The 25,702-nt window shown below is 47.6% G+C and overlaps 1 protein-coding gene and 1 pseudogene across 8 annotated transcripts; one reads left to right on the forward strand and one right to left on the reverse strand.

Moving 5' to 3' along the window:
- LOC136479122 (acetylserotonin O-methyltransferase 3-like) lies at nucleotides 1–25,111 on the reverse strand (annotated as a pseudogene).
- LOC136483323 (uncharacterized) lies at nucleotides 11,846–21,450 on the forward strand. Of its 8 annotated transcripts, none has more exons than XR_010765409.1 (9): nucleotides 11,846–12,750; nucleotides 13,068–13,178; nucleotides 13,969–14,121; nucleotides 14,633–14,755; nucleotides 14,848–14,924; nucleotides 19,550–19,624; nucleotides 19,731–19,775; nucleotides 19,844–19,981; nucleotides 20,533–20,726. XR_010765409.1 is itself a non-coding variant. In XM_066480342.1 (7 exons), exons 1-7 carry the CDS (start codon nucleotides 12,494–12,496, stop codon nucleotides 21,386–21,388), a joined length of 690 nt encoding a protein of 229 aa, XP_066336439.1. In that variant the 5' UTR covers nucleotides 11,849–12,493; the 3' UTR covers nucleotides 21,389–21,450. The 8 variants fall into 8 exon arrangements, 5 of the variants coding, with proteins under 5 accessions (XP_066336439.1, XP_066336438.1, XP_066336442.1 ...); XR_010765411.1 differs by having other exon boundaries at nucleotides 19,734–19,775; XR_010765410.1 differs by lacking the exon at nucleotides 19,731–19,775.
- Nucleotides 25,112–25,702: the final 591 nt, after the last annotated feature.

Here is a 25,702-nt window from a genome sequence, read left to right on the forward strand (position 1 = left end):
TTATGGATAGACCTCAATGAGTGACCGAGATCCCAAGGCAGGGACAAAAGCTGCAGCTAGGAAAATCCTGTGCCATGTCTCCTCTTCTCTCTGCTTTCCTGTTGTTATCATCATCATCAACAGATCTGACAAAAGCTGGGCTTCTGATGCCTGTTTAGATGGGTACCCTATCACGATATCCACGATTATCACCTTTCCCTTTGGTTCTCGAGCAGAAATAGCTTCTTTTGCTCGTTTCAGGATTCTGATGCATTCCTCGTCACTCCAGTTATGTAGCACATGCTGTGGTAAGGTATAGTATTCACGAATCATGTAATGATTAAGTACATAATAATCTATGTTATATTAACACCCCCCCGAAAAAAAATCTATGATATATTATGATATCCGACACATAGGTTTTGTGGCTCAAATTGTCATAATCATAAAAGTAAACATTGTATCACAACATAGTACTAGTATCTTTGGTAGTAAATTAAAGGCTGACCAAATACATAAGAAAGTGACTTTAGTACACTTTAAAGGTAAATGAGACAACTCTTAATTACAGCTTTAAATGTGCGTAAAATCTTACTATTATGTTAGCTCCAATGAAGTCGATCAGTTTCGGATTCTTAAAAGCCAATTTTTGCCTCTAGTTTTTAAAATCTAGATTCTGAGTAAAAACTGAAGGGGTGTTTGGATCCCACAGTTTTTAAGAATATGATTTTATTTATTGCTCTATGAGTCACAAGAGACTGACAAAAGCTAGGTCTCAACAGCTTCCTGGTTTTTAAAAATCTAGCAAAAACTGGCCTTTTTGGATCCCACCCAGTTTTCAAAAGCCAGATTATTAAAAACTGGCAAAAACTGATGGGATCCAAACAGGGCCTAAATCTCACTAACCGTGCTAGTAAAAAAGGATAAATCATAGAAATTCTAAAACATATGACCTTTAATTTGGTAGACTCTAATCATCATCGTCATTAATGGATATATTCTGTTTTTACAATTATCCAACTCAATCGTTATGAAAAATAGTTAAAGTAACCCTTTAATTTTGCATCTAAACTACCCACCTCTACCATTATGATAGAATTTAAAATACTCCTGGATTTTGTATATAAATTACCCCACCTTTGTCATTACGAAAGAATTTTAAATAACCCCTTGAATTTGCATCTAAATTACTCACATACATCGTTATGAAATATATTTTTTAAAATAACCCCCTAATTTTGTATCTAAATTAACATCTCTACCATTATGAAAGATAAATTTAAATAATCTCATAACATTTTTTTATGAATCATCCATTTCTGTCATTATGAAAGATAATTCACTTGGTTTGCTTTCAAATTACCCACATATATGCCATTATGAAAGATGATATAAAGTAACACCTTGTAATTTGTATCAAAATTTATCCACCTCAGCCGCTATAAAATTAACAAAAAAATATCGCTAAAATTTCACTACAAATACTAATGTAAACTATTATGAAAAAAATCGATATTCATAGACTAAGTAAACCTGTATACATTAGGATAAATATTTATTTTAATATCTTATCAAGCATTAAAAAATTGTTCCTTAACAAACCACATAGCAATGATAATAAAAATTGTACTTTAAATTTTTATTAGTACTCCATGATAATAAATTGCATAAGTTGTTATTTTAAAGAGGTTTTTATAATTTGACAGAAATATTGTGTTATATCAATATTGTTAATTTAATTTTAAATACTCTATGTTTTATAACTACTACATATATAATTATATGATATAACAAATCAACATGTTGAGTGGTGCAAGATGAAATGACTATTTATATTTAAGAGGTGTCGGGGTCATAACCTCGGGGTGTCTTAGGGCATCGATTATTTAGCGGGCCACGCGGGCCGCAATACGCCAGCTAGCGAAGGCCCGAATGACCGGGGCCCAGCTGAGCTGAGCAAACCAGGCTGGACGCTAAAGCTAGGGTCGACCGCGACCTCTACCTCCCGCCTTACACACAATGCTCGCTAGACGCACGACTTCTCCCCGTCACGACCCATGGGAGGGACGGGGGGAGGTCGAGCACAGCTAGGCACGCCTGCTATGACAAGAGCAAGCATGCGCACTGACCCTACAAGGACTGAGGGGACAACAATCACCTCGGCCCGGTCAAACACCATCCCTGTAACATACCGCACCGATGAGACAACACTGCACCGCGGTGGCAACGAGTACGATACCCACCGTCCAAATATGGACCGACTATACGACTTGTACGGTCCCACCCACTACGAGATGGGGATCCATGACAAGGGACTCGACGAAAAGGCCATCCAGATCGGCAGAGTGCCCTGACCCCGATGATCGGGGTCGAGGTCCTCGGCCCCTCGAAGCGACCAAGCGAACGATGACCTAGGGCGGCTACCTACTTCGGGTACGACGCCCTTGGGAACCAGGAGATGATGATGAAGGCCATGACGGACACCGCGTTACACAGGACGGCTGATGAACCACCATCGAGGCTATAGTGCCGCCACGACCAGTACAGTTGTGCCATGTCACATCCTACCGCAGCATGGCTAGAAGACCATGATGATAGTCCCGACCGGACATGCACTAGAAGATGGCGTAGCTTGCAAGCCAAGTTAGCTAGGACCTCCCTCAGGCTCTCGACCCTTTGGTCTAGAGAACCCCCTCTTTGTACAAGCCCTGGCCACGAACTCTATACAAGGACCACCAGGGCAAGATGATTTACATCCTCTACCATTTCATTCATTCACCATTGTAGTAGGGCTCCTGGAGCTTCTCTTGGGACAACCCTTCGCCTAGCATAGGTACTTCCATCTCTTCCACCTTTCTTGCACCCCCAATTGTAAGAACTTTAGAGCATTCAAGCGAGGAACACGCACTCGATCTTCTGTGAGACTGGACGTAGGGCTCTGGCCTGAACCAATATAAATCCTTGTGTCTATTGGATGCTACCATCGTCTTCCTAGAGCAGCACAGCAATCGAATAAGTTTACTAGTCTGGTTTACAAAACACTGACAGTTGACGCGCTAGGTAGGGGATAGTCGCGCACTCTTGATCATTGAGAAGGAAGCGATGGCTCCCTACACTTACGTTGGACTTGCTCTTGGCATGGCCCTCGACAGCCGTATCTACTTCGGAAGCCTTGAGTTTGCCGACATCAACGGGCCAGCTCCCGTAGATAGTCTTCTCCTCGGCCAAGCCTTGCGCTTCAGGGACTTAGACTTCGTGGGCGACCACCTAGGTCAGCTGCGACGGAGCGAAGACAATGCGGCTCCACAACACATCTCGACGCCTGATCATGAACCGGCCCATGTTGGTCCCTTGATCATCGACTCCAATGTGCTAGCATGCCGAGTCGACGCCTATCTCAGGGCAAACCCCAAGCCAGAGTTGAGCCGACGCGTGTTTTACGTGTTGGTAAACGCTTTCGCCCAACTCTTAGGAAGTGGGCCATTGCCGCCAGAGGCCGAATTCTGGAATCCCAGCACCGCACTACCCTTCAAAATGAAGGACATGATCGCACTCTTTGAGCAAGAGCTCGCTAGACACACTGGTCGTATGATGATGCCAGAATCCTCTGAGTTTGTGGGGATGATGGAGAGGGATCCAGAGTCCCTCTATGACCTCCTGCTGGCCACCCCTGAGAACAAGGACTCTGAGTCTGATTCTGAGGGGAGCTACCATTCGCTAAGGGAGTGCAACATGTTGCATCTCTCAGAGGATGGTGCAGCGCCGGCGGAGGACGCAGAAGATGACGCCTATACGATTCCACGCACACCTCGTGGAATATGCTGAGTACGACTAGGAACACCTAGAACGAGCTAGGGCCTGAGAAGCTTATTAGGACAACGAACGTTACGATGACAGATGCCCTAGCCCATAACACCTCGACGCTGAGGGCGCGTGGGCGCGGGCACACCGTGTGTATAATCAAATCCAAGAGGGCAGGAAGGCGACACCTGTCTTCCCTCGAGCCAACCAAAATGTTGCAGCGGCCACCATGATAATGTGAATGGCCCCTGAGTCCTCGACCGACAAAGGAAAGCGCATCCACCAGGAGCTGCGAGACCTGCTAGAAACTATGGTAGTGTAGAAGGCTCAAAGTTCCGCAGAGAGGCGACATCCCGAAGCTAGCTTCGCACACATCTCCTCGGTACGTGGTGCCCCCAAGGGGTGCCACGCGCCAAGCATGCTCTGTCCAGATGACGGTGGTGCGGCACATAGACGGGTGCCCTCCCCAACGCGTATGTGCCATGTCAGAAACCACAATGCTCGTCCAGCTTGAGGCGACCAGGTGCCAGGGGCCAGACTAGGTGGGCTAAGACCAATTACACTATGGTGGTAGTGACCCAGATAACCACGGCTAGCATCCTAGGGTTTGGGATGTACGACGTAGCCCGAGCCTGGATGCCTGTGACCCGCAGGCGTTCGCAAAAAGGATGTGGCAGACGTCGTTCCCGGTGCGCTTCCGCACGCCACCGAACATCATGAAGTACTTTGGGGACATCAACCCAGCCATGTGGTTGGAAGACTTTTGCCTCGCCTGTCGAGCAGGTGGGGCAGACGACGATCTCTTCATCATCCAATACTTGTCGCTTTACCTGGCAGAAAGCACCCGAGCATGGCTCAAGCATCTCCTCACAAATAACATCCACTTGTGGGCAGACCTCAAGCGCATCTTTGTAGGGAACTTTCAGGGCACCTATGTGTGCCCTAAAAATTCTTGGGATCTCAAAGCCTGCAAGCAAATGGTAGGCGAAACTGTGCAATGAGCCCCTGATATCGTGGACACGGACGTGATTGGAGCGTTCAACTCTGGCACAACCAATGAGGCACTCGTCCACGAGCTCGAACGTTGCAAACTGTGGACTACATGGGAGTTGCTCGACCTCGCAACAAGCCACGCCTCCGGCGAGGAGGCCATCCGCACAATATTCTAGAAGCACAAGGGTAAGGCTCAAGCTGAACCCATGGACGAGGCCAAGGACCGCAACCAACGAGTGAAGGGCAAGAAGGATGGTTGGAGGCACTGCGATAGTGAGTTCGTTGCAACAGTCGATAGGGTCCACAATAGAAGACTGGCAAGTTCAACCATGTTAGTTTCGACAAGATAGTCAAGTTGCCATGCCGCAACCATGACTATCCGGTCAAGCACACCCTCAAGGAGTGCAACCTCATCAAGCGCTACTTTAGCGGTGACTACAAGCTGACCGGAGAGGGTGCCTTATGATCTTGGGCGGACCGATGGCATACGAGTCTAAATGTCGGTAGAAGCTCATAGCTAGGGAGGTCAACGTGGCGGCCCTGGGTGAAACCATCCAGGCCTTCCTGAAATGGTCGGAAGTCACGATCACTTCCGAGAAGAAGGATCACCCCGACCACATTCCGCAACTAGGACGCTTCCCCCTTGTCGTCGACTCGATCATTGGCAAGACCCGCCTGTCTTGAGTCCTCATGGATGGCGGGAGCAGCCTTAACCTTCTCTACGCTAAGACCTATGATGCCATGGGACTTCCACAGGCTACGATACGACCATCCGGTGCCCCGTTCCACGGAGTCATACCCGGGCTTCAGGCCATTCCCCTCGGGTAGGTTGACTTACCCATGACATTCAGAGGTTGAGCCAACTTCCACATGGAAACACTCACCTTTAAAATAGTAGATTTTCCTGGCACCTACCACGCCATCCTAGGCCGACCATGCTACGCCAAGTTCATGGCTGTCTCCAACTACACCTACTTGAAGCTCAAGATGCCCGGCCCTCACGGGATCATCACCGTAGGGGGTGACCTCTAGCAGGCCCACCTATGTGAGCGGGAGAATTATGACATCGCGACAGCCGTGTGCTAGCCCCCGAGGGCTAAACCTGAACACGACTTCCTACATGGTAGGGGAGCATGTGGAGGTCGCGCTCTACGACCTCGACCGAGGCATGCGATGAGGCAGGCAACGACACGACATGAGGATGATGCGATCGACGAGCGCTAGGGCTCATCATGCAGCGCACTCCTCGATTCGACGAGCCGTGTGCTCTAAGCCTCGCCGCATCAAGCACCGTGGACAACAAAAGCCACGACCAGTGGCATAGACATTTGGCGTTCGCGTTAAAGCTACTCTCAGCTAGCTAAGATTTTGTACATAGTGATCAATGAAACATTCCTGCACCCAAAGATCACATCATGCCTCAGTGGATGCATGCCAAAGTGACACTCTAATGACGCATGTAACCCCAAGCAACTTGTGTCGATCAGCGCATGCCAGTTGACATGACTCGCTCTTGGGGGCTACATTGCGGCGTACCACGCATCGATGTTCACCAGAATAAAGATCGTCGTGACTTGAAGGAGGACAACGAAAGGCGTGTTGCCGCCAGACCTGGTCCACGACGCCTCGGTCATGAAAATGGAGTCACACTAGACTAAGCTTCATGGGTCGATCCCCAAACAAAGTTGTGACTATGGCATTCAAATGATCGAATCAACAGCAGACGCGCGAAAGAAAAAGAAGCGCGGGATACAAAATGAAGAATTTTATTCATTAAAGGACCCTAGGTACAACCTAAGACCCCTGGCCACTGCCATAGAGGATGTCCTCCACGTCCATGATAGACATGATGGCGGCCGCGATGATGGCGAAGCTGCCAACCAGCTCCACCCGCTCTGCCTACCGGCATGGTCTGGGAACCCAGGCGCCACCTGATGGAAGTCCTAGCCGGTGCGGAGCTATAGGGTAGCAAGGGAGACGCCGGCATCCTACTAGATTCTAGCCACCACCGTGCGTTCATGGTCCTCCATCAGAATAACCTCTCGGAGGCGAGCCTCCTCTGTCTCATGACGGGAGGCCGCCAGCTGCTCCTCCAACGCTGACAACAAGAAGACAGGGGGATTAGAGGAAGGTCTAGAGCGACAAGTAACGAATAGAATGACAAGACAAAGAAGCACCCTCACTCATGATGTGATCCTGAGCATTAATGGCCGCCACCTATGAGGCAGCGGTCTCCCTCTCCGAGGCCTCGAGGGCCACCCTGAAAGTGTCAAGGTAGCGCTCCAACCGTCTCGCTTCGCTGGTGGTGTTGGAACAGCATCGGTGGGCCTCATTCGCCTCGTGGGCGAGCTCACAGAGCTTGCGCTGATCACCCGAAGATGATGACGATGGGCTCAACCCCCAGCGGGTGGGGTCATAGCACGAGCGGCACTAGCGGCTCCTACGGAAGCGACACGGGAGGCAACCCTATGAACATGCACAGTCAATATAGGTTGAACCTTCGAACTTGAACCTCATCCAAATGCACTTACCTCTGATCGCGTAGGTAAGGACAAAGAGGTAGCGGCACCCCGCTGGTACCCGACGACTCCTCCAATGATCGCTTATCGTGACTTATCCCCGACAGCGAGAAAGGAACTCCAGACGTGCAAAAGCGAGAACATGGAAGTAGCAGAGCAGGCAACTCAAAAACGAATGCCTCCCTGCCGTACCACTCCAAGAGCATTTATAGGCACCAAAGGCACTCAAGGAAAACACGCGTTCATCCACATTTACTTACCGCTTGGAGAACCTCCTAGAGCTGGTGAAGTGATTAGAGGAAAGGTGGAACAACGGTTGCCCATGCAGTGACGCGAGACAAGTAAGCCACACACACCCCCACTCCTCCATATAATTTCAATTTGCATGCCTGCATTCTGCGACACACGATAGCTTGCGAGTGGGCGCCATCATGCCACGATGTGATCGAGGAGGCCGATCGCCTCTCGAGATCATGCACAAAGCAACCCGCCGCAAACATGACCCGCGTCGTGCTTACGAAACCCACTCTTAGGCCAGTCCTTAGAAGGGCTTGAGGCCACAAAAGGGATAGGGGTAGGGAGGAGATGGCCCCCACTGCTCTAATCGGTGGTGCGGAGCCACATGATCATCTCTCTCTATGTTCGAGTCATCCATTTTGAAGTCTCCTGGGTTGACCCCCTCCAGGGGAGGCATCTTGACCTCTGGCCGCTACGGAGGCGGCTGGGGACCAAAGGGATTGACGGCCGATGATTCACAGGACATCTCATGTGAGGCACAGCTGAACTCCACGTCAATTGGGGAGGATATCGGGTCTCGCTCGAATTACCCAGAGACCCCAACAAGGCGCACCGCTCCGACCACGTGGTTAAGGTGGACATGCCTCTCCCCGCATGGGGTGAAACCAAAACCTACCTTTAACAAGGCAACACAACCTCTCGAGGTCACCAAAGACACCAGGGAATGAGTGGAGTCAGGTTCCCACGACCCCGAAAGAAGTTAGGGCCAAGCTCTGACTAACTCTTCCCTGCATCCTAGGTCTCAGACCTAAGGCTAGCCTCAAAGACTCATAAACCATCAGGGGTCCATGACCTCTCCAAGAAAGATCGGTGAAGCAGACGGCCCAGGCAACGTAGTGGTGACTTCTATACGAAGCGGTACGGAACCCAGAATGTGATCACGATTCGGTCACGCAGGAAAAACAAAAAGGTCCAAAGCCTATGAGCCAACGCGCGGTCACAAAAAAACCTCATGAACGCGCAAAAGGAGGTCGAGAAAATGTTTTTTCGCGTAAAGCCGAGAGCCACGATCCCGACCCCGTGACCCGGGGGCTCGTGATAGGCTCCAAAGAAACCAAAGTACACAAAAAGAGCGTTCTTTTCATTTAAATCCCTAGAAGTACAATAGTGGATGAGCCACTTAGAAATGTACCTAATCATGACTCCGCTGCCTAAGCAGCTTCATTGGGGTCCCCAGAGGCGCCTGCTACAAAGTACGGGAAGAAGAAGACGAGAAATCGCTTCACTCCCCTTCTCGCAGCATCCTACCTCGAGGGCAGAAAGGCGCGGGGAGGGCAATACGAGAGCGGGGTCAAGCCCACGGGCCACCATCATCATGCTTCAGAAAGCATGATGGGGGCACCAAGGAACGGCAACACCTCCCCCGAACCACGAGCGATTCACAAGAGTAGCCCATAGGCTTAGGGAGCGGTGGATTGTTGCCCTTAGCGCTCGTGTTTCAGCAACCTGAAACCTACGGGTTCGGGGAAGCGCCAAAACCACGCAGGCTTGTGGTTGACCTGAACACCGCCTCAATCCTCCCTCGCTCACAAGATCCCTTCTAGCACCAATTATCAAAGGGGCGGTGCCAACTCCCAGGCACTGCAGGCAGGGGCACAGGACGGGAACCACGCGGTTTCCCTCTAACTCTTCTCTCCTATCTCCTCTCTCTCAATAGGAGGGAAGGGAACGACTTGTGGATAGCCATGGGTGGTTCGAACAAAAGGAAAGCCAACATTTATAGGCCCAAAGGCGGATCGACCGGCCAAAAACCCCCGAGCCACATGGCAAAACACGAAAGGGCACAACCTATGTCGGATGCCCGCGTGAGAACGGGCAAAATCGAGACTCTCATAAAGACAGGACCGGTGCAACATCGGCGATACTGCTCAGTCTTGCCTAGGTCTTGAACACCGATACGCAATGTGACAAGGTTCAATAATCGCGTATTGCGTCACCAAGGTGACCTGACAAGGCAGAACGCAGTGGCCACATGCCGCACTAAATGCACCAACCCACGAGGGGTCGAGCGATGAAGCTTAGACAAGCCACGACTACGGACCCACACTCAATGCGCACGCCTCTCAGCGCTTTCACGATCACTTCGCGGTCGCAAAAACGCTCTGGGGCTACTGTCGGGGTCATAACCCTAGGGTGTCTTTGGGCACTGATTAGTTAGCGGGCCACGCGGCCCGCAATACACCAACTAGCGAAGGCCTGAACGACTAGGGCCCAGCTGAGCTGACCAAACCAGGCCGGACGCAAAAGCCAGGATCAGCCACAACCTCTACCTCCAGTCTTAGCACACAGCGCTCGCAAGACGCACGACTTCTCCCTGTCACGACCCCTGGGAGGGATGGGGGAGGTCGAGCGCAGCTAGGCGCGCCTGCTCTGACAAGAGCAAGCATGCCGCACTGACCCTGCAAGGACCGAGGGGACAACAGTCACCTTGGCTTGGTCAGACACCATCCCTATAACATACCGCACCGATGAGACAACACCGCACCACGGTGGCAGCGGGTACGACACCCACCGTCCAAATACGAACCGACTAGACGACTTGTACGGTCCCACCTACTACGAGATGGGGATCCACGACAAGGGACTCGACGAAAAGGCCATCCAGACCGGCAGAGTACCCCGATCCTGATGATTGGGGTCGTGGCCCTCGGCCCCTCAAAGCGACCAAGCGAACGACGACCTAGGGCAGCTACCTATTTCGGGTACGACGCCCCTAGGAACCAGTAGACGATGATGAAGGCCACGACGGACACCGCGTTGCACAGGACAGTTGATGAACCACCATCGAGGCTATAGTGCCGCCACGGTCGGCACAGTAGCGCCACGTCACATCCTGCCACAGCGTGGCCAGAAGACCATGACGATAGTCCCGACCAGACGTGCACCAGAAGATGGCGTAACTTGCAAGCCAAGTTAGCTAGGACCTCCCTCAAGCTCTCGACCCTTCGGTCGGGAGAACCTCTCTTTGTACAAGCCTTGGCCCCGAACTCTATATAAGGACCATTAGGGCAAGACGATTCAAATCCTCTACCATTCCATTCATTCACCATTGTAGTAGGGCTCCTGGAGCTTCTCTTCGGGCAGCCCTTCGCCTAGCATATGTCCTTCCATCTCTTCCATCTTTCTTGCACCCCCATTGTAAGAACTTCAGAGCATTCAAGCGAGGAACATGCACTCGATCTACCACTAATCTTAAGCAACAAGATAGCAATTTTAAATGTCTGATTGTGACATAGTATGTCTTAAGAGTGCAGTCCATGACCTGAAATCCTTATATTTTAAAAAAGTATAAATGGAGAGAAACATACAATAAGCACAAGAAATTTTGCTTAACTTGGGGATAAAGAAAGTATGCAACAATCAATAAGATTAACATTTAAAATTCAGAACGATTTATGAGGTCATAAGATGTAGACTGCAATAGGAGCCACCACAGTTTAGGCTAAGGTTTCAACTAATATAAAAGAAAAAGATATGGATAGCAGAAACATATAGATAGTAATTGATAAGTTTATCTTAATGTGATAGCGACTAAAAATATATGTTAGAGTACTATATTAATTTATTGTTAGTCGGAGGCATTAAACAATAACTAGTGCGTGCGAGGGCACAAGTTGATGGACTAGTATAATTAATCTAAAAAATCTGAGCTTGTTCCATGCATAGGCAGATCACAACTACTTTACCTAGAAAATCTGTAATTACTCATTCCTTGAAGAACACAGCATCAGCAGGAGGGATGAACTCCATCATGTCTCCTACAACGAACTCAACCGTGCTACCACTATCTGCAAGCGCGGCGTCCACCACATAGGGCAGCTCCAGCACCGAGCACCCACTACCGGAAACCTCAAATTTACCGAGTGTTTTTATGTTTACCGAGTGCATTCCCTCGGACACTCGACAAACAAATTATTTGCCGAGTGCTTTGATAAAAACACTCGGCAAAATAAAAACACTCGGTAAAGAGGGGTTTGCAAAGTGTAAAAAAAAACACTCGGCAAAGATGGAGATTTGCGGAGTGTCAAAAAGAAACACTCGGCAAAGAGAGGGTTTACCGAGTGTCAAAACGAAACACTCGGCAAAGATGAAAAACAAAAAAACACACACGCCGCATAAAAAATCACCTCCCATTCCCACCCTCCCCTCCCTCTCGCCCCAGCTCGCTCCCTCCCCTCCCTTCGCGCCAGCTCGCTCCCTCCTTGGATCCCGCCGGCGGCGGCCCCTCCCTCTCATCCCCGGCGGCCGGCCCCTCCCTCTCATCCCCGGCGGCCGGCCCCTCCCTCTCCTTCCCCGCCACCCCCTCTCTCTCCCCGGATCCGGCCGCCGCGCCGCCCCCTCTCTCTCCCCGGATCCGACCGCCGCGCCGCCCCTCCCCTCCGAATCCAGCCCCGCCGCCTCCCTCCCTCCCTCTCTCCCTCCCTCCCTCTCCTTCCTCGCCGCCTCCCTCCCTCCCGGATGCCGCGGCACCGCCTCCCAGCACGGGCAGCGGCGTGGAGGGGCCCGTGGCACCGCCTCCCGGCACCGGCAGCGTCGTTGAGGGGCCAGATCCGCCCCCCACACCGGCGGCGATGGATCCGCCAGCACAGGGACCGCACACTCTCTCTCTGGTCTGCTCCGTCGTGGGCGGTGGTGGCGCGGGTGCACATCGAGGCGTCACGGCCACGCCATCATCGGCACCGGCAGCCTCGTAACCTGCCGACTCCGTCGCGGGCGCGCATCCTAAGCGGGGGGCGTCGGCAGTGGAGGCTGCGTCCCTAGATCCCACGCGAGGGAGAAGTGGAGAGGGGTCGGCGGGCGCAGCGGGGAGAGGAGGCACCGCGACGGCCGGCGGCGGGGAAGGCGCCGCCAGGTGCGGCTCGCCGCGCGCTCCAGCTCCGTGGACCGCGTGAGGAAGAGAAATTATGGCTCACGTTGATGATTGCCTTTTAGTTGCAAAGTTTATTTTTCTTAATATTATATGTTTCTGTGGTATAATCATTGATTCATTTCCATGAATTTCCATGAATTTCATCCAGGTTTTTATGAAGTAGCAGAGCTGTTATTGTCCAGGGAAGCTAAGGTTGACCTTATGTGTGAAAATGGTGGGGCGCCAATACATATTGCTGCTGAAAATGGACATGCTAAAATGCTGAAGCTATTGTTGCAGCATAAAGCAGGCGTAATAACTTCATGCTTCCCTGCTGTTGTTTAATCTTTTCATTGATACTATATGGGCTGGAGTTTAGTATTTTACCCTTATTTCGGGCTAAAATTGCTCGTCTTGATAGATTCTTCCCTTGATGTTTTTTCCCACTCAGTCCCCACAGCATCAGAAGCTTTATATACTTAGCCCAGCCTTGGTGGCTAGAATGCTATTTTTCCTTGCTTTACTGGTCAACTCAAGGAGTCTTATTTAACTGCTCATTCCAATGGCATATTACACCTTTAAATCCTTTTTTGTTCAGTACCGTGACATGTTATTTTGCTTTTCTCCAGTACAACGCTGGCAATCCTGCTACTGCGTTGGTCATAGCTGCTGGGAAAGGCTTAACTGACTGCATCAAGTGTTTGTTGAAAGCTGGTGCCGATGCAAATATTTCTGATGAAGTGAGTTTTATCTTTCTTTTTAGCTTGTTATAGCTGTAACTGTTCTATTGCTTCTGGGACCTGTGTCTGTTATACTTGCAGCAGTGCAGCACTACTTTCAGGAATTTTCTAGAGTTAATATGTTATTGAAGCATGCCAAGATCTCAAGATTTTTGTGAGTACAGGTTTTTTGAAGGTAGTGAGTACAGTTTAGAACACCACCCAACTACACAAGTGAATCTAGGGTAATTAGCAAAGTATTCTCAGTGATGCAATTTGTTGGTATTTAGTGTTTATTGTCATTGCTTTCTGAAACCCGTCCTTTTTGGTAGCCTGTTTAGTGCTATACGGACCAAATATTGTTTTCTTTGAAAGTATCGTGACACTAGTTTATTTAATGTACTTATTTCATAGCTAGGAGCAATTTTTGAGTAAAGTACTGTTTGTCTTAAAATCTGAAGTCCAACATCTTACCTTGAATAAAAAAATATTCCTATCTTGTCACAGTGATAATGAAAAGAAGGAATTGAAAATGGGCTGGCCGAAGTGTTCATGTACCTGTTCACTTTTTTCACATGACTTGCCAGGGATAATGGGAGTTATGAGCACATGTGCAGTGTCTAGACTCTGCCAATCGCATATACAATTGTTATTCTCATATGTGACCTCAGTGTTGTATAATGATTTCCCAAATTCTCTTTGTACTTTTGTATATTGGTTATTCCTTGAGCTCTCTCATGTTTAATTTTGGTTATTCCTTGAGCTGTCTCCTGTTTAATTTTTAATTGTCCTTGATATTGCTTCTTAACAGGATGGTAAACTACCAGTTCAAATAGCTGCATGCCAAGGATGGAAGGAATGCGTTGAGATTCTTTTCCCTGTCACAACTCCTTTGGCTGAATATGCAACCTGGAGCATTGATGGAATAATTCAGCATGAGAAAACTACGAGTTCAGAACCACAAGTAAGAATAAATATTTCTCTTTTTCTACTGAATGGCAGTTGTATTGATGTTGGTAGTTGTTTTGCATATTGCTAAAATATCCTATTACTATTTTCGTGCATTGTAGATAATGCAATTTATGTTCTATTTGATTTTCACTCTGTGATTTTTGCATGCCTGCACAAAGTGTATGAAAATTGGCATTATAGTTTTTCCCCAATATATGCTAAATTGAGGAAAAACCTTGTCTTCTTGCATAATCTCAGTATACTTCAATCGTGATATCTCGTGATATCAATTAGCTCTTCATGCTGTGTTTTCTGACTGGGAATGCATATTGGTTCATCCTGAGTTCCTGATGAGCTAGGTTATGTTACACGCGATAATTTTCATATCAGTGGTCTAATTGTTGAACTTTGGGTTACCACTTTCCTATTCCAACCTTGTTGTAGAAGAGACTACATTTACATGTGCATTCCCGGATGCCCAGAATTACTTATCTACCATACCTAAATTGTTTGCATCTAGACAGCTGCAGGTTTCGGATTTGGATGATAAAGAGAATGTTGTTTCTGATGATAACACCAACAAGGATAAGCAGCCACATCAATCAAAGTTATGCTCTAAGAAAGGAAAAGCTTTGACAACGGTGGAGGTGAGTTGTGCTAGCGTGTTGCAAGAGCATTTGATTTCAGTGTGTGTGAGGTGCCAAGTTCCCAGCTCATGTGTTCACACTTTCATCTTCAGGAGAACGGAGGAGGAATTGAAACACTCATGTCCGGTTTGAACTTGGGTCCTGAAGATCCGTCTGACAAAGCATGGAGGTACGTAGGCTCCTGTCTATTCTTCGGTTACTGATTGCAGATGTCTACTAGGATGCCTCATAGCTGGTTATCTTGATAGACCACAAAATCTTGCCATAGTTGGTCGTTTTATGCCTTCTCGACACTCTTAAGATATAATTACTTGTATGTAGGGTACGTCATCATATGTCTGTTGTTATTTCGCACCATGCACTACTGGAAACTCGAATTGTTCTGTGGGTGATAAATTTTTCTGTGCGTTTGTTTCGGTATGCACAGAAAAATTATAATTTTTCTGTGGGTTTCAAAATATCCCCACAGAAAAATACGAAAACCCACAGAATAATTGTATGATTTTTCTGTGCGTGACAATACACACACGGAAAAAATCAGCACTCACAGAAAAATGAAACTTATTCTGTCGGTTCTTTAAAAACGCACAGAAAAAAAGATATGCACGCACAGGAAAAATGTTATTATTCTGTCGGTATTTTAAAACACACAGAAAAAACGTACACACGCACGGAAAAAAAACCAAGATTTCCTAACCCTAACCCGCCGCGGACTCGCTCGGCTCCTCACGCACTCACGCTCCCCTCCCTCCCCTTCTTCTTCCCCGCCGCACCCTCCCCTCCCCTCCCCAGCCCCCACACTCCCCTCCGCTCCTCCCGAACCCGCACCCGCCCATCCTCCGCCCCCTCCCTCCGCCCCCTCCCCTCCCTCCCCTTCTTCCTTGGTGCGGCCGGTGCCGCCCCCTCCCTCTCCCCCCTTCCCTACCTTCTTCCTGAGATCCGGCGCGGCCGGCGTTCCCCGACGCGGCCCCTCCCCTCCCGCTCCCCACCGGCGAGATCCGGCGGCCGGTGCCGCCCCCTCCCTCTCCCTCCTCCCCTACCTTCTTCCCCGGCGCGGCCCCTCCCCTCCCGCTCCCCACCGGCGAGATCCGGTGCGGCCGGTGCCGCCCCCTCCCTCTCCCCCCTCCCCTACCTTCTTCCCCGGCGCGGCCCCTCCCCTCCCGCTCCCTACCGGCGAGATCCGGCGCGGCCGGTGCCGCCCCCTCCCTCTCCCCCCTCCCCTACCTTCTTCCCCGGCGCGGCCCCTCCCCTCCCGCTCCCCACCGGCGAGATCCGGCGCGGCCGGTTGAAAGGTCCTAATGGCTAGAGGGGGGTGAATAGCCTAATAAAAATTTCTACAACAACACTTAACCAAATGGTTAGACAATTATGAGGCGAAGCGAGTGTTGCGCTAGCCTACTCAAAATGCAAGCGACCTACCACAATTCTAGTTTAGATAGTGTCAATTCACACAAGAGCAATGACACTACCCTATGTTAGTGTGCTCTCAAAGGCTAACTAAAGAGCCACACCAACCAAGCATGCAAGCTCTCACAACTAGCTACACTAAAGAGCTTGTCAACTAGTTTGCGGTAAAGTAAAGAGAGTGATCAAGAGGGTTATACCGCCGTATAGATGAATGAACCAATCAATCACGAAGATGAATAACAATGATGACCAATCACCTCAGAATCAATGATGAACACAATGATTTTTTTACCGAGGTTCACTTGCTTGCCGGCAAGCTAGTCCTCGTTGTGGCGATTCACTCACTTGGGGGTTCACGCGCTAATTGGCTTCACACGCCAAACCCTCAATAGGGTGCCGCACAACCAACACAAGATGAGGATCACACAAGCCACGAGCAATCCACTAGAGTACCTTTTGGCGCTCCGCCGGGGAAAGGTTAAGAACCCCTCACAATCACCACGATCGGAGCCGGAGACAATCACCACCTCCGCTCGACGATCCTCGCTGCTCCAAGCCATCTAGGTGGCGGCAACCACCAAGAGTAACAAGCGAAATCCGCAGCGAAACACGATCACTAAGTGCCTCTAGATGCAATCACTTAAGCAATGCACTTGGATCACTCCCAATCTCACTATGATGATGAATCAATGATGTAGATGAGTGGGAGTCCTTTGGCTAGGCTCACAAGGTTGCTATGTCAATGAAAATGTGCAAGAGTTGTCCCTTGAGCCGGCCATGGGGCTATAAATAGAGCCCCAATCAAATAGAGCCGTTATACCCCTTCACTGGGCAAAACGCGCTCTGACCGGACGCTCCGGTCATACTGACCGGACCCTGGGCTCAGCGTCCGGTCCACAGATGGACACCACGTGTCATCGCCTTCAAACGCTGTTCGTCAGATTCCAACGGCTATGACGCTGACCGGACGCAGCAGCTTCAACTGATCGGACGCTGAACCCCTAGCGTCCGGTCGTTTCTAGTAAGGTACCGACCACGACCGGATGCATCCGGTTAAAACTGACCGGACGCTGGAATCTCAGCGTCCGGTCGAGTACAGTAAGGGTCGAAACCTGGTTTTCCTCGACCGGACGTGTCCGGTCCACCTCGACCGGACACAGCCAGCGTCCGGTGGTAAACCCTAGCCACTGTACCGACAGTCAACGCGACCGGACGCAGGCAGTCAGCGTCCGGTGCTTCTGGATTCAGCGTCCGGTCACTGGACCGACGCTAGCATCAGCTCTGTTCTCACTTCTATCTTCACCCTTGCTCCAATGTGCCAACCACCAAGAATTTGCATCCGGCGCAATAGAAAATAGGCATTTCAGCGTCATACCCAAACCCATCTCAACCCTGCACACATCTTGTGCACATGTGTTAGCATATTTTCATAAATATTATCAAAGGTGTTAGCACTCCACTAGATCTTAAATACATATGCAATGAGTTAGAGCATCGAGTGGCACTTTGATAACCACATTCCGATACGAATTTCACCCCTCTTAATAGTACGGCTATCAAACCTAAATGTGATCACACTCTCTAAGTGTCTTGATCACCAAAACAAAATAGCTCCTACAAGTTATACCTTTGCCTTGAGCTTTTTGTTTTTCTCTTTCTTCTCTTCAAGTTTAAGCCCTTGATCATCTCCATGCTATCACCATTGTCATGTTATGATCTTCATTTGCTTCTCTACTTGAAGTGTGCTACCTATCTCATGATCACTTGATGAACTAGGTTAGCACTTAGGGTTTCATCAATTCACCAAAACCAAACTAGAGCTTTCACCGGTGCCGCCCCCTCCCTCTCCCCCCTCCCCTACCTTCTTCCCCGGCGCGGCCCCTCCCCTCCCACTCCCCACCGGCGAGATCCGGCGTGGCCGGTGCCGCCCCCTCCCTCTCCCCCCTTCCCTACCTTCTTCCCCGGCGCGGCCCCTCCCCTCCCGCTCCCCACCAGCCAGATCCGGCGGCCGGTGCCGCCCCCTCCCTCCCTCCCTCCCCCAACGGCGAGATCCAGGGAGGGGGCCCGGCGGCGACGCACCCCAGGTGGCGGTGGGGACGGCTGCGTGGGCTAGGGGCGAGCTGTAGCCCCCTGGCCGAGAGCGGCGGTGGTGCTGGTGGTGCGGTCGTGGTGTCGGCGTGCCTTTTTTTATTTTTTTATTAGAGCTTCTGTTAGCTGTATAATTAGCGAGTAATTTAATTTGTGCTTTGCTGCTTTGCTTCCGTGCTACTTGAGAATTTCCTAATTGTTCCTAGTGTTTTAGTAGTATGATATCTGGTTGTTTTTGTTCAATCAAGTTGAGAAAAAAAACATGTTCAAATTGTTATCCGGTACTTGGACTTTCAGTATAACATATCCTTGATGGTAAATTAACTGAACAAAATTTGCAAATGTTTGCTCACTACAAGTTAATCTGTCATCATCTGTGTGGATTGATATGCTTTGCTCTTTTTATAGACAAAATCAAACTTCATCTGTAGTGGTTGGGGTTCACAGTTTGTGGATGCATATGTAGCATGTCTTTCTTTTTCCAATTATTGCTTTGCCTATTAGAACTATTATGTCAGCATATGCCTCTATGGTAATGCTTGCCTTGCTCCATTGTGTTAGTAGTAGTTGTCCTATAGATGTAGCTGCAGGATCTTGTTATTCTTATGATAAAAAATCTAGCACCTTTGGATGGTCAGATTGGTGACGCCCGTGGAAGTTACTAGTATATATCAACCTGATCAATCATTTTGATATGTGATATTTGCGGAGCTGAAATGATATGAAACCCCAGTCTCGTGCCGCGCCGCTCTCCCCTTCCCTAACTATGCCTTGTGACTTTTTTGTTTTGTACTACTCTTGAGTGGCTGTGATGAATCAAGTTTCCATTAGAGAACTTCTGCACTTTAGCACCTTATGAGCTGGTACTTGGGATATTTTGTTCTGTTTGCTGCTTAACTAGGATGGCTTGTACTAGTACAAGCAACCAGTTCTGTGGCCAATTCAATTCCCATTAGAGAGAGAGAATTAAATTAAGTTCCAGGTGCTTTTGACATGCTGCTCTCTAATGGGTAAATCTGAGCCATTTCTCGAGTTCTTTTGCTCTTGTTATTTTGCTCCAGGTGAAATATATGTAGTTCTTGTGCTTTTGACATACTGCTCTCTAATGGTCTGGTAAGTCAAATTGATCATAACAATTGCTGGGCTCGTTGGGTACTTGGTTTAATGCGGGTGTATCTTTCTGCCAAAGTTATTACAGTTTATGTCTACTTGGTTGAAATTCAATTACATCTTACTTGGTTGACGACATTAATGCACTTAATCACAAGGCACTGTACTTACTTGGAAATTTCTTGTCAGGATCTAGAAATAGATGGTGATGTGGAGTTTCTTATTTTGGCTAGTGATGGCCTCTGGGATGTGGTGCCAAATGAGGTTAGTATGCCATATACCAAATTTTGTACACGTATCTGCGTTATTTCTTTTGAGTAATATCCCTGTTATGCTTTTGATATGGATGCGGAAATTTCTTCTTTACAAGAAGCCCTAGTCACTTCAATTGCTGAAAAAGGACGATTTGGGAATGGTAAAACTCTATACTTTTATCCATTTATATGTTATGTGAAATAATTTCATTTTCTAAAATGAATGCAGCAACTTACTGATGCCCTTTTGGACATGGAATCTGAAAGATCAATTTGGACAGCAAAGGAGAAAGAATACCTAGAAGCTAATCATAGATTGAACATCTGCCTTGATGAGAACCACAAATTTTCAGAAGATTTGATAAAGGTACCTTTGATAGGGTTGCATGTTTTAGTTCCCCTAATGTACGCATTGGGAGTATGTTCGCTGATAAATATTAATGCTTTAGTTTGAACACATCCAATTTATCTTTAGCTTGGATTGGGAGTATGTTCGTTTGCAAAATTATTGTAAAAAAATGAAGCCTGAAGTTATCAGCGATCAATGACATTCATATTGGATTTTGCTAGCTAGAAAATTTTCTTGAAACTGATTAGTAAGCTTACGTGGAAAAGATTTACTGATCTAGGGACAAATTGATAGTAGTGCCTCCACTGGTTATTGCTTATTCAACCATTAAATGCTCACGAAAATGCATGCATACCTGGCATAAGCTCCTGGCATGTGTTTGTATTTTAGAAAAGAAAAAATCATGGATGTGTGAATCACAGTACTTTCTCTAGTCGTGTAGACATGCATTGATGTTTTCCTTGACACAATTTTTTCTTGTGCACATATAACAAAACTAAGAGTCAGCAGAAGCTTCACTCACTGTTTCTTTCCTTGTTTGTGCTGATTGGTGCATATGGTTGTTCCAGCATGCTGTTGCATTTGTGAAGGACGAGGATAGCCCTGAGGCTGCAGCCCGGAAGCTTACGGAGATCGCCTTCAGGCATGCGAGCAACGACAACATTACATGTATTGTTGTAGGACTACTGATTTGTGTATTATTTAAATGAAACCTTATTGGTCATGCACAGAAATTACTGTATGAAAAATATATATTTTAATATGCTGTTGCTACTGTTTTAAAATAATTTTTTTGTGTGTTTAACTACTTTTTCCTATGAGGCTGGCTATATAGAAATATATTTTTTAATCTGGGCGAAATCAATTTTTCTGTGAGTTCACTTAGACCGACAGAAAAAAACATGTGTTTTTCTGTGTGTTTATTTCTTTTTTCTGTGTGGATTAACATACAGAAAAATTAGTTTTAATCTGGACGAACGTAATTTTTCTGTGCGTGTAACACCCACAGAAAAATTGTTTCTGATGGTGAACCCACAGAAAAATTTGATTTTTCTGTCATTATATTTCTGTGGGTATTTTTCTGAGGGTACACCGTCAGAAAAATATTTTTCTGACGGTATTTGTATATTTCTGTGTGTTTTCGCACACACAAAAATACGAGATTCCAGTAGTGATGTACAGTATTGATGTTGCTGCACCTTGATGCTGCTTCTAGTTACTCCTCTCCCTTTCTGCTTTCCCTTTTTCGATATGCTTATTTGCATACCAATCTTCAGACTACTGAACTTGCTGGAATGGTGGCCTGCGACACTACGATGCTAATACAGCTTTCGTTACGTACTTCCGTGCAGGCCACTGCTGCGCAGGTCGACCAGAGCGAGGCAGCACAACGTCCGGATCAGTGGACCTGAATGGGCTAGGTAGACAAAGAATGCAACTTCCGTGGAACCTGTCCAGTGTTCACGTTCTCATGGTGCAAAGAAAAAGCAAAGCTGCTGGATATGCTGAGAATTTTTTTCTTTGGAAAATAGGTTCGTCGAGTGTAATTCTAAAAACACTCGACAAACAGTAACAGTATGCTGAGAAAAAAAATATTTTTTTTGTTTGGAAAATTGGTTTGCCGAGTGTAATTTCTAAAAACACTCGGCAAACAATAATCCTTTGTCGAGTGTATTTTAGAAAAACACTCGGCAAACCACTTTTTTTTTTACCGAGTGTCAAATTTGACACTCGGCAAACCATTTGTCGAGTGCACGATAAAAAACACTCAGCAAATAGCTGTTTGCCGACATTGTAGATTCCGTGTGCTGTTTGCCGAGTGTTATCCTCGGCAAAGTCTTTACCGAGTGTTTTTTGATCTTTACCAAGTGCCCGTGGCACACGACAAAGTTACTGTTTCTGGTACTGACCTCACGTGAGGAAAGGCCTTGGCAATGGCCTTTGCCGTTGTCCCGTTGCCGCCTCCGACGTCCACCAGGGACGTCACCCACGCCAACACCTGGGTGTTGGTGCACTCACGGACGATGATGTCGGCCATGAAGCCGCTGTCAGACTCCATGGCCTTCTCAAAACACGCGCCGAACGACGCGTCACGGCCGAGGAAACCATGGAGCCCCTCGCCGTGCGCCACCGTGAATGGCGTCTCTATGTGTCCGGTCGCTGCCACCGCGCCGTCTCTTTCTGGAGCCAATCACACTGGTAGAGAACAGAGTTTTACTCTTAGTGGAGAACCCCCTCTAGTCCCGGTTTCCCATCCGAGAGTAAGCTCCAGGACTAAAGGGGTCCTTTTGTCTCGGGTCAGGAACCGGGACTAAAGGGGGACCTTTAGTCCCGGTGGGTAACACCAACCAGGACTAAAGGTGCCTCCTGACATGCTACGAGGCCGGCACCCTTTAGTCCCGGTTGGTAATACCAACCGGGACTAAAGGTTATTTTTTTTCTTTTTTCTTTTCTTTTCATTTTTTGTTTTCTTTTCAAAATAGGTTTTCGAAGTCGTATTGTACGCTGCTAATAATACATTTATACACGCGTATAGTATGTTTCGGTTCAAGCACAATGAACGTATTAAATGACACAATTCAAGCATAGAACTATATATATATATGCATGCATGTATCATATATATATTTACATGCATGCATGCATATGTGTATTTTACATTATATTATTTTATGTGCATATATTACAAAAGATTGCATTACAGTTGTTGTGATATAACAAGTTTCTTCTCATCCTCTAGCTTGGCTTCCATGGCAGTGTTGGGTCGAAGTAGAACTCGCCCTTGGAATCAATGACCTAGTCATTAAAAAATCCGGCTATAGACTCTTGAATTGCTTTGATCTGGTCTTGTCGTATGACCTTTTCCTCCAACCATCGAGCCTACAGGTTTGAATTAAAGGAAAATAAATTATATGTACATACATACATATATATATAAAGACACAGTAACACAATCAATAATAATAATTAAATGAATATATAGTGTATTTTTAACGTACTTTGAGACTCTCTGTAGGAGTTCTTTGGGAGACCTCCTTGATAAACTTGCAAACATAGTAATCACAGCAGTTGTTCCCCTGTTTCTGCCTCAGACACCACTTTACGAGAAAAAGATTTGTCATCCAATCTGGTGATCCGGTGAAAGCTATATGTTTAATTAATAAAGATGATACGATTTAGGAGACTTACTTTTAAAGGGATTACATTCAGTGGCGCTTTGCATTTTCCCATGTGTTGCTTCTCAATAAAGGTTTTCCAAACACTGCCCAATAAAAAATTTGTCACGTCATCAGATATAGTTAATCATCATGTTTGTGTGTATATATAGTTGCTAGAGGGAGGAAGAAGACGGCCAGCAGGATTTATAGCTCAAAAATATGTTTTAATAAATAACCATCCGTACTAGTTGACCTTACTTACGTGATCATCTCGGCGAGCATTTCTCCACCGGACGACGCCGTACTTGGTCAAGGAAGAGCTCCAATTCTACGAGGAAGGGAACACGGTCTTCCACGACTGTTGTCGCTCTCCCTCGTAGAATCAAAGCTCCTCCTTGATGTCCGTTACCGCTCGGCAGAGAACATGCTCGCCGAGCTGAACACGGTCCGCAAGTTCAACTAGTACGGATTTTCTATAATTTCTAACTATTTTTCTAAGTTTTTCATTTCATAAAAAGTTAAAATAAAATGTTTAGTGGCGTAGTCCATAGAAATGACCATATTTTGACCTAGCAACGCATTGTCAATTGTCATTGCATTGCATTGCACCCCGGACCAGACTCCGGACAATAAAATACTATGGTCGATCGATGCCGTTCTTTGTCGTACAGTCGCACGGCGACGACCGACGGACCCGTTCAACCACCAAATCTGTCAGGCCCGGCTGTTCGGGCATATCGTCAAAAGAGAACGGATTTGCTTCCTATTGCACGGCCTTGCATTGCATCTGTCATACCAGTCGGAGACACTAGTCCCTATGCTCATTTTTTAATACACTATAAATTTCTCATTTTATAAACAAATAAAATTAAAAAACTCTAAAATTCTCTATATCTCTAAACAATGAAGTGTGCTATGCATGTTACAAATGAACGGTGAATACTAGTTTTTAATAGCTACTTTAACCTTCCTTCATGTAAATATGTAAGCTTGAAGTGATTTTGAGCTCAAATTGCTTACAAATGAAAAAAACCACAATAAAGAACCATATATATATAGTGAACAAAATGAGATAAGACAATGGTGAAAAATGAGAGTATGAGATTGGTAACATTTACAACTGAAGAATCGACGGAGGAATCGAAGAAATCGACGGAGGAATCGAAGAATGGATGGAGGAACAATGGAGGGAGGAAGCAAGAACACTAGTGCAGTGAGCTTCAAAATGTGCTGAGCTCGGGCTCAGGGAGGAAGAAGGAGACGGCCGAGATATAAAGGGGGACCTTTAGTCCCGGTTGGTGGCTCCAACCGGGACTAAAGTTCCCTCCCAACGGCTACTGCGCCAGACAGTGGTGGCAGAGACCTTTAGTCCCGGTTGGAGCCACCAACCGGGAGTAAAAGTCTATCTTTAGTCCCGGTTGGTGGATCCAACCAGGACTAAAGGTCCCTACCACCTCTGTCTGGCGCAGTAGCCGTTGGGAGGGACCTTTAGTCCCGGTTGGAGCCACCAACCGGGACTAAAGGTATCTCTAGTCCCGGCCACAAAAAATGCCGGGATTAGAGCCTATTTTGACCGAGGATCAAAGGTCTGTTCTCTACTAGTGTCAGCCAGGCTCTGAGACGCCGTGAGAAAGAAAAGCGAGGTCACCAAGACCACCAGGGCGACAGGCATCGGTGGCCACGGCCGGCATCGTCGTCGTCAGTGAGCAGGCGAGACGCCGTGGTTTGGCGGTAGTACGGGGGTTTCCTCTACGAGGATACCCGACGTGGCCAAGAGCCTCAAGAGGCGAGACAGGCATGGCTGTTTGCTTGTGGCAACGGGAACAGCGGCGTGCAGCTCCGACAGCGAGGCCACGCCGCCGAGGCGATGAATGGCGTTGGGGATCCCAAGCTTGACAGCAGACTGTAGGGCCATGGGTTTGAGGTAGCTGAAGGCCTGGCACCAAAGCTTTGCCTCGGCTTGTAAGATCTCGTCGACAGTGCTCGTCATGGGCTCCGAGGTGCCTGCCATGACCTCTCTCACTCCAACAAGCTTGAGTGCTTAAGCGGTGGTATTTGGCGTGAATTGTTTTGTGACTATCCAAACCCAGGGATGGGTTTTTATAGACTTACTACTGGTAAATATGTCCATGCGTTGTACCAGAACCCAATATATCTTAAAATCTTCATACTATTTCTGGAGGCGAGTTATTCTAACCGCTATAAACATGGATCGTGAGTCTTGGTCACATACAAGACACGATGGGCGTATGAACAAGGTTGTCGTATTAGATTTGGATTAGATTTATTGACATATGACATGTGAAGGATACCATCCCATATCTTGAGGTATTAACCATGTTTTGGGAGCTTGGAAAAAATAAATACACATCTGCAACCAAGGCCAACAAGGAAGCATCCACCGCTACATCTGTCTTTGGCCACTCTGGTATAAGCAAAAGCATGGAGGGCACTGCCTTCGTTGTAGAGTTGATGAATGTCGATTTGCCTGATTGCCCCATTGAATTTGTAAATGGCAAGGAATTCCTACTTGAGTTTGCTCTATAATCCAAAAGATAGGCACACATGAGGTTCTTTCAAA

This window comes from Miscanthus floridulus, chromosome 9 (assembly GCF_019320115.1).
Source record: "Miscanthus floridulus cultivar M001 chromosome 9, ASM1932011v1, whole genome shotgun sequence".
NCBI lineage: Eukaryota > Viridiplantae > Streptophyta > Magnoliopsida > Poales > Poaceae > Miscanthus > Miscanthus floridulus.

Excerpts from the sequence above, each read along its gene's own strand:
- LOC136483323 (XM_066480341.1), top strand. The coding sequence starts at position 12,583 with ATGAATTTCCATGAATTTCATCCAGGTTTTTATGAAGTAGCAGAGCTG. Across the intron at positions 13,179-13,968 it reads ATGCAAATATTTCTGATGAA|GATGGTAAACTACCAGTTCA; the intron begins GTGAGTTTTATC and ends GCTTCTTAACAG. Across the intron at positions 14,122-14,632 it reads CTACGAGTTCAGAACCACAA|CTGCAGGTTTCGGATTTGGA; the intron begins GTAAGAATAAAT and ends GCATCTAGACAG.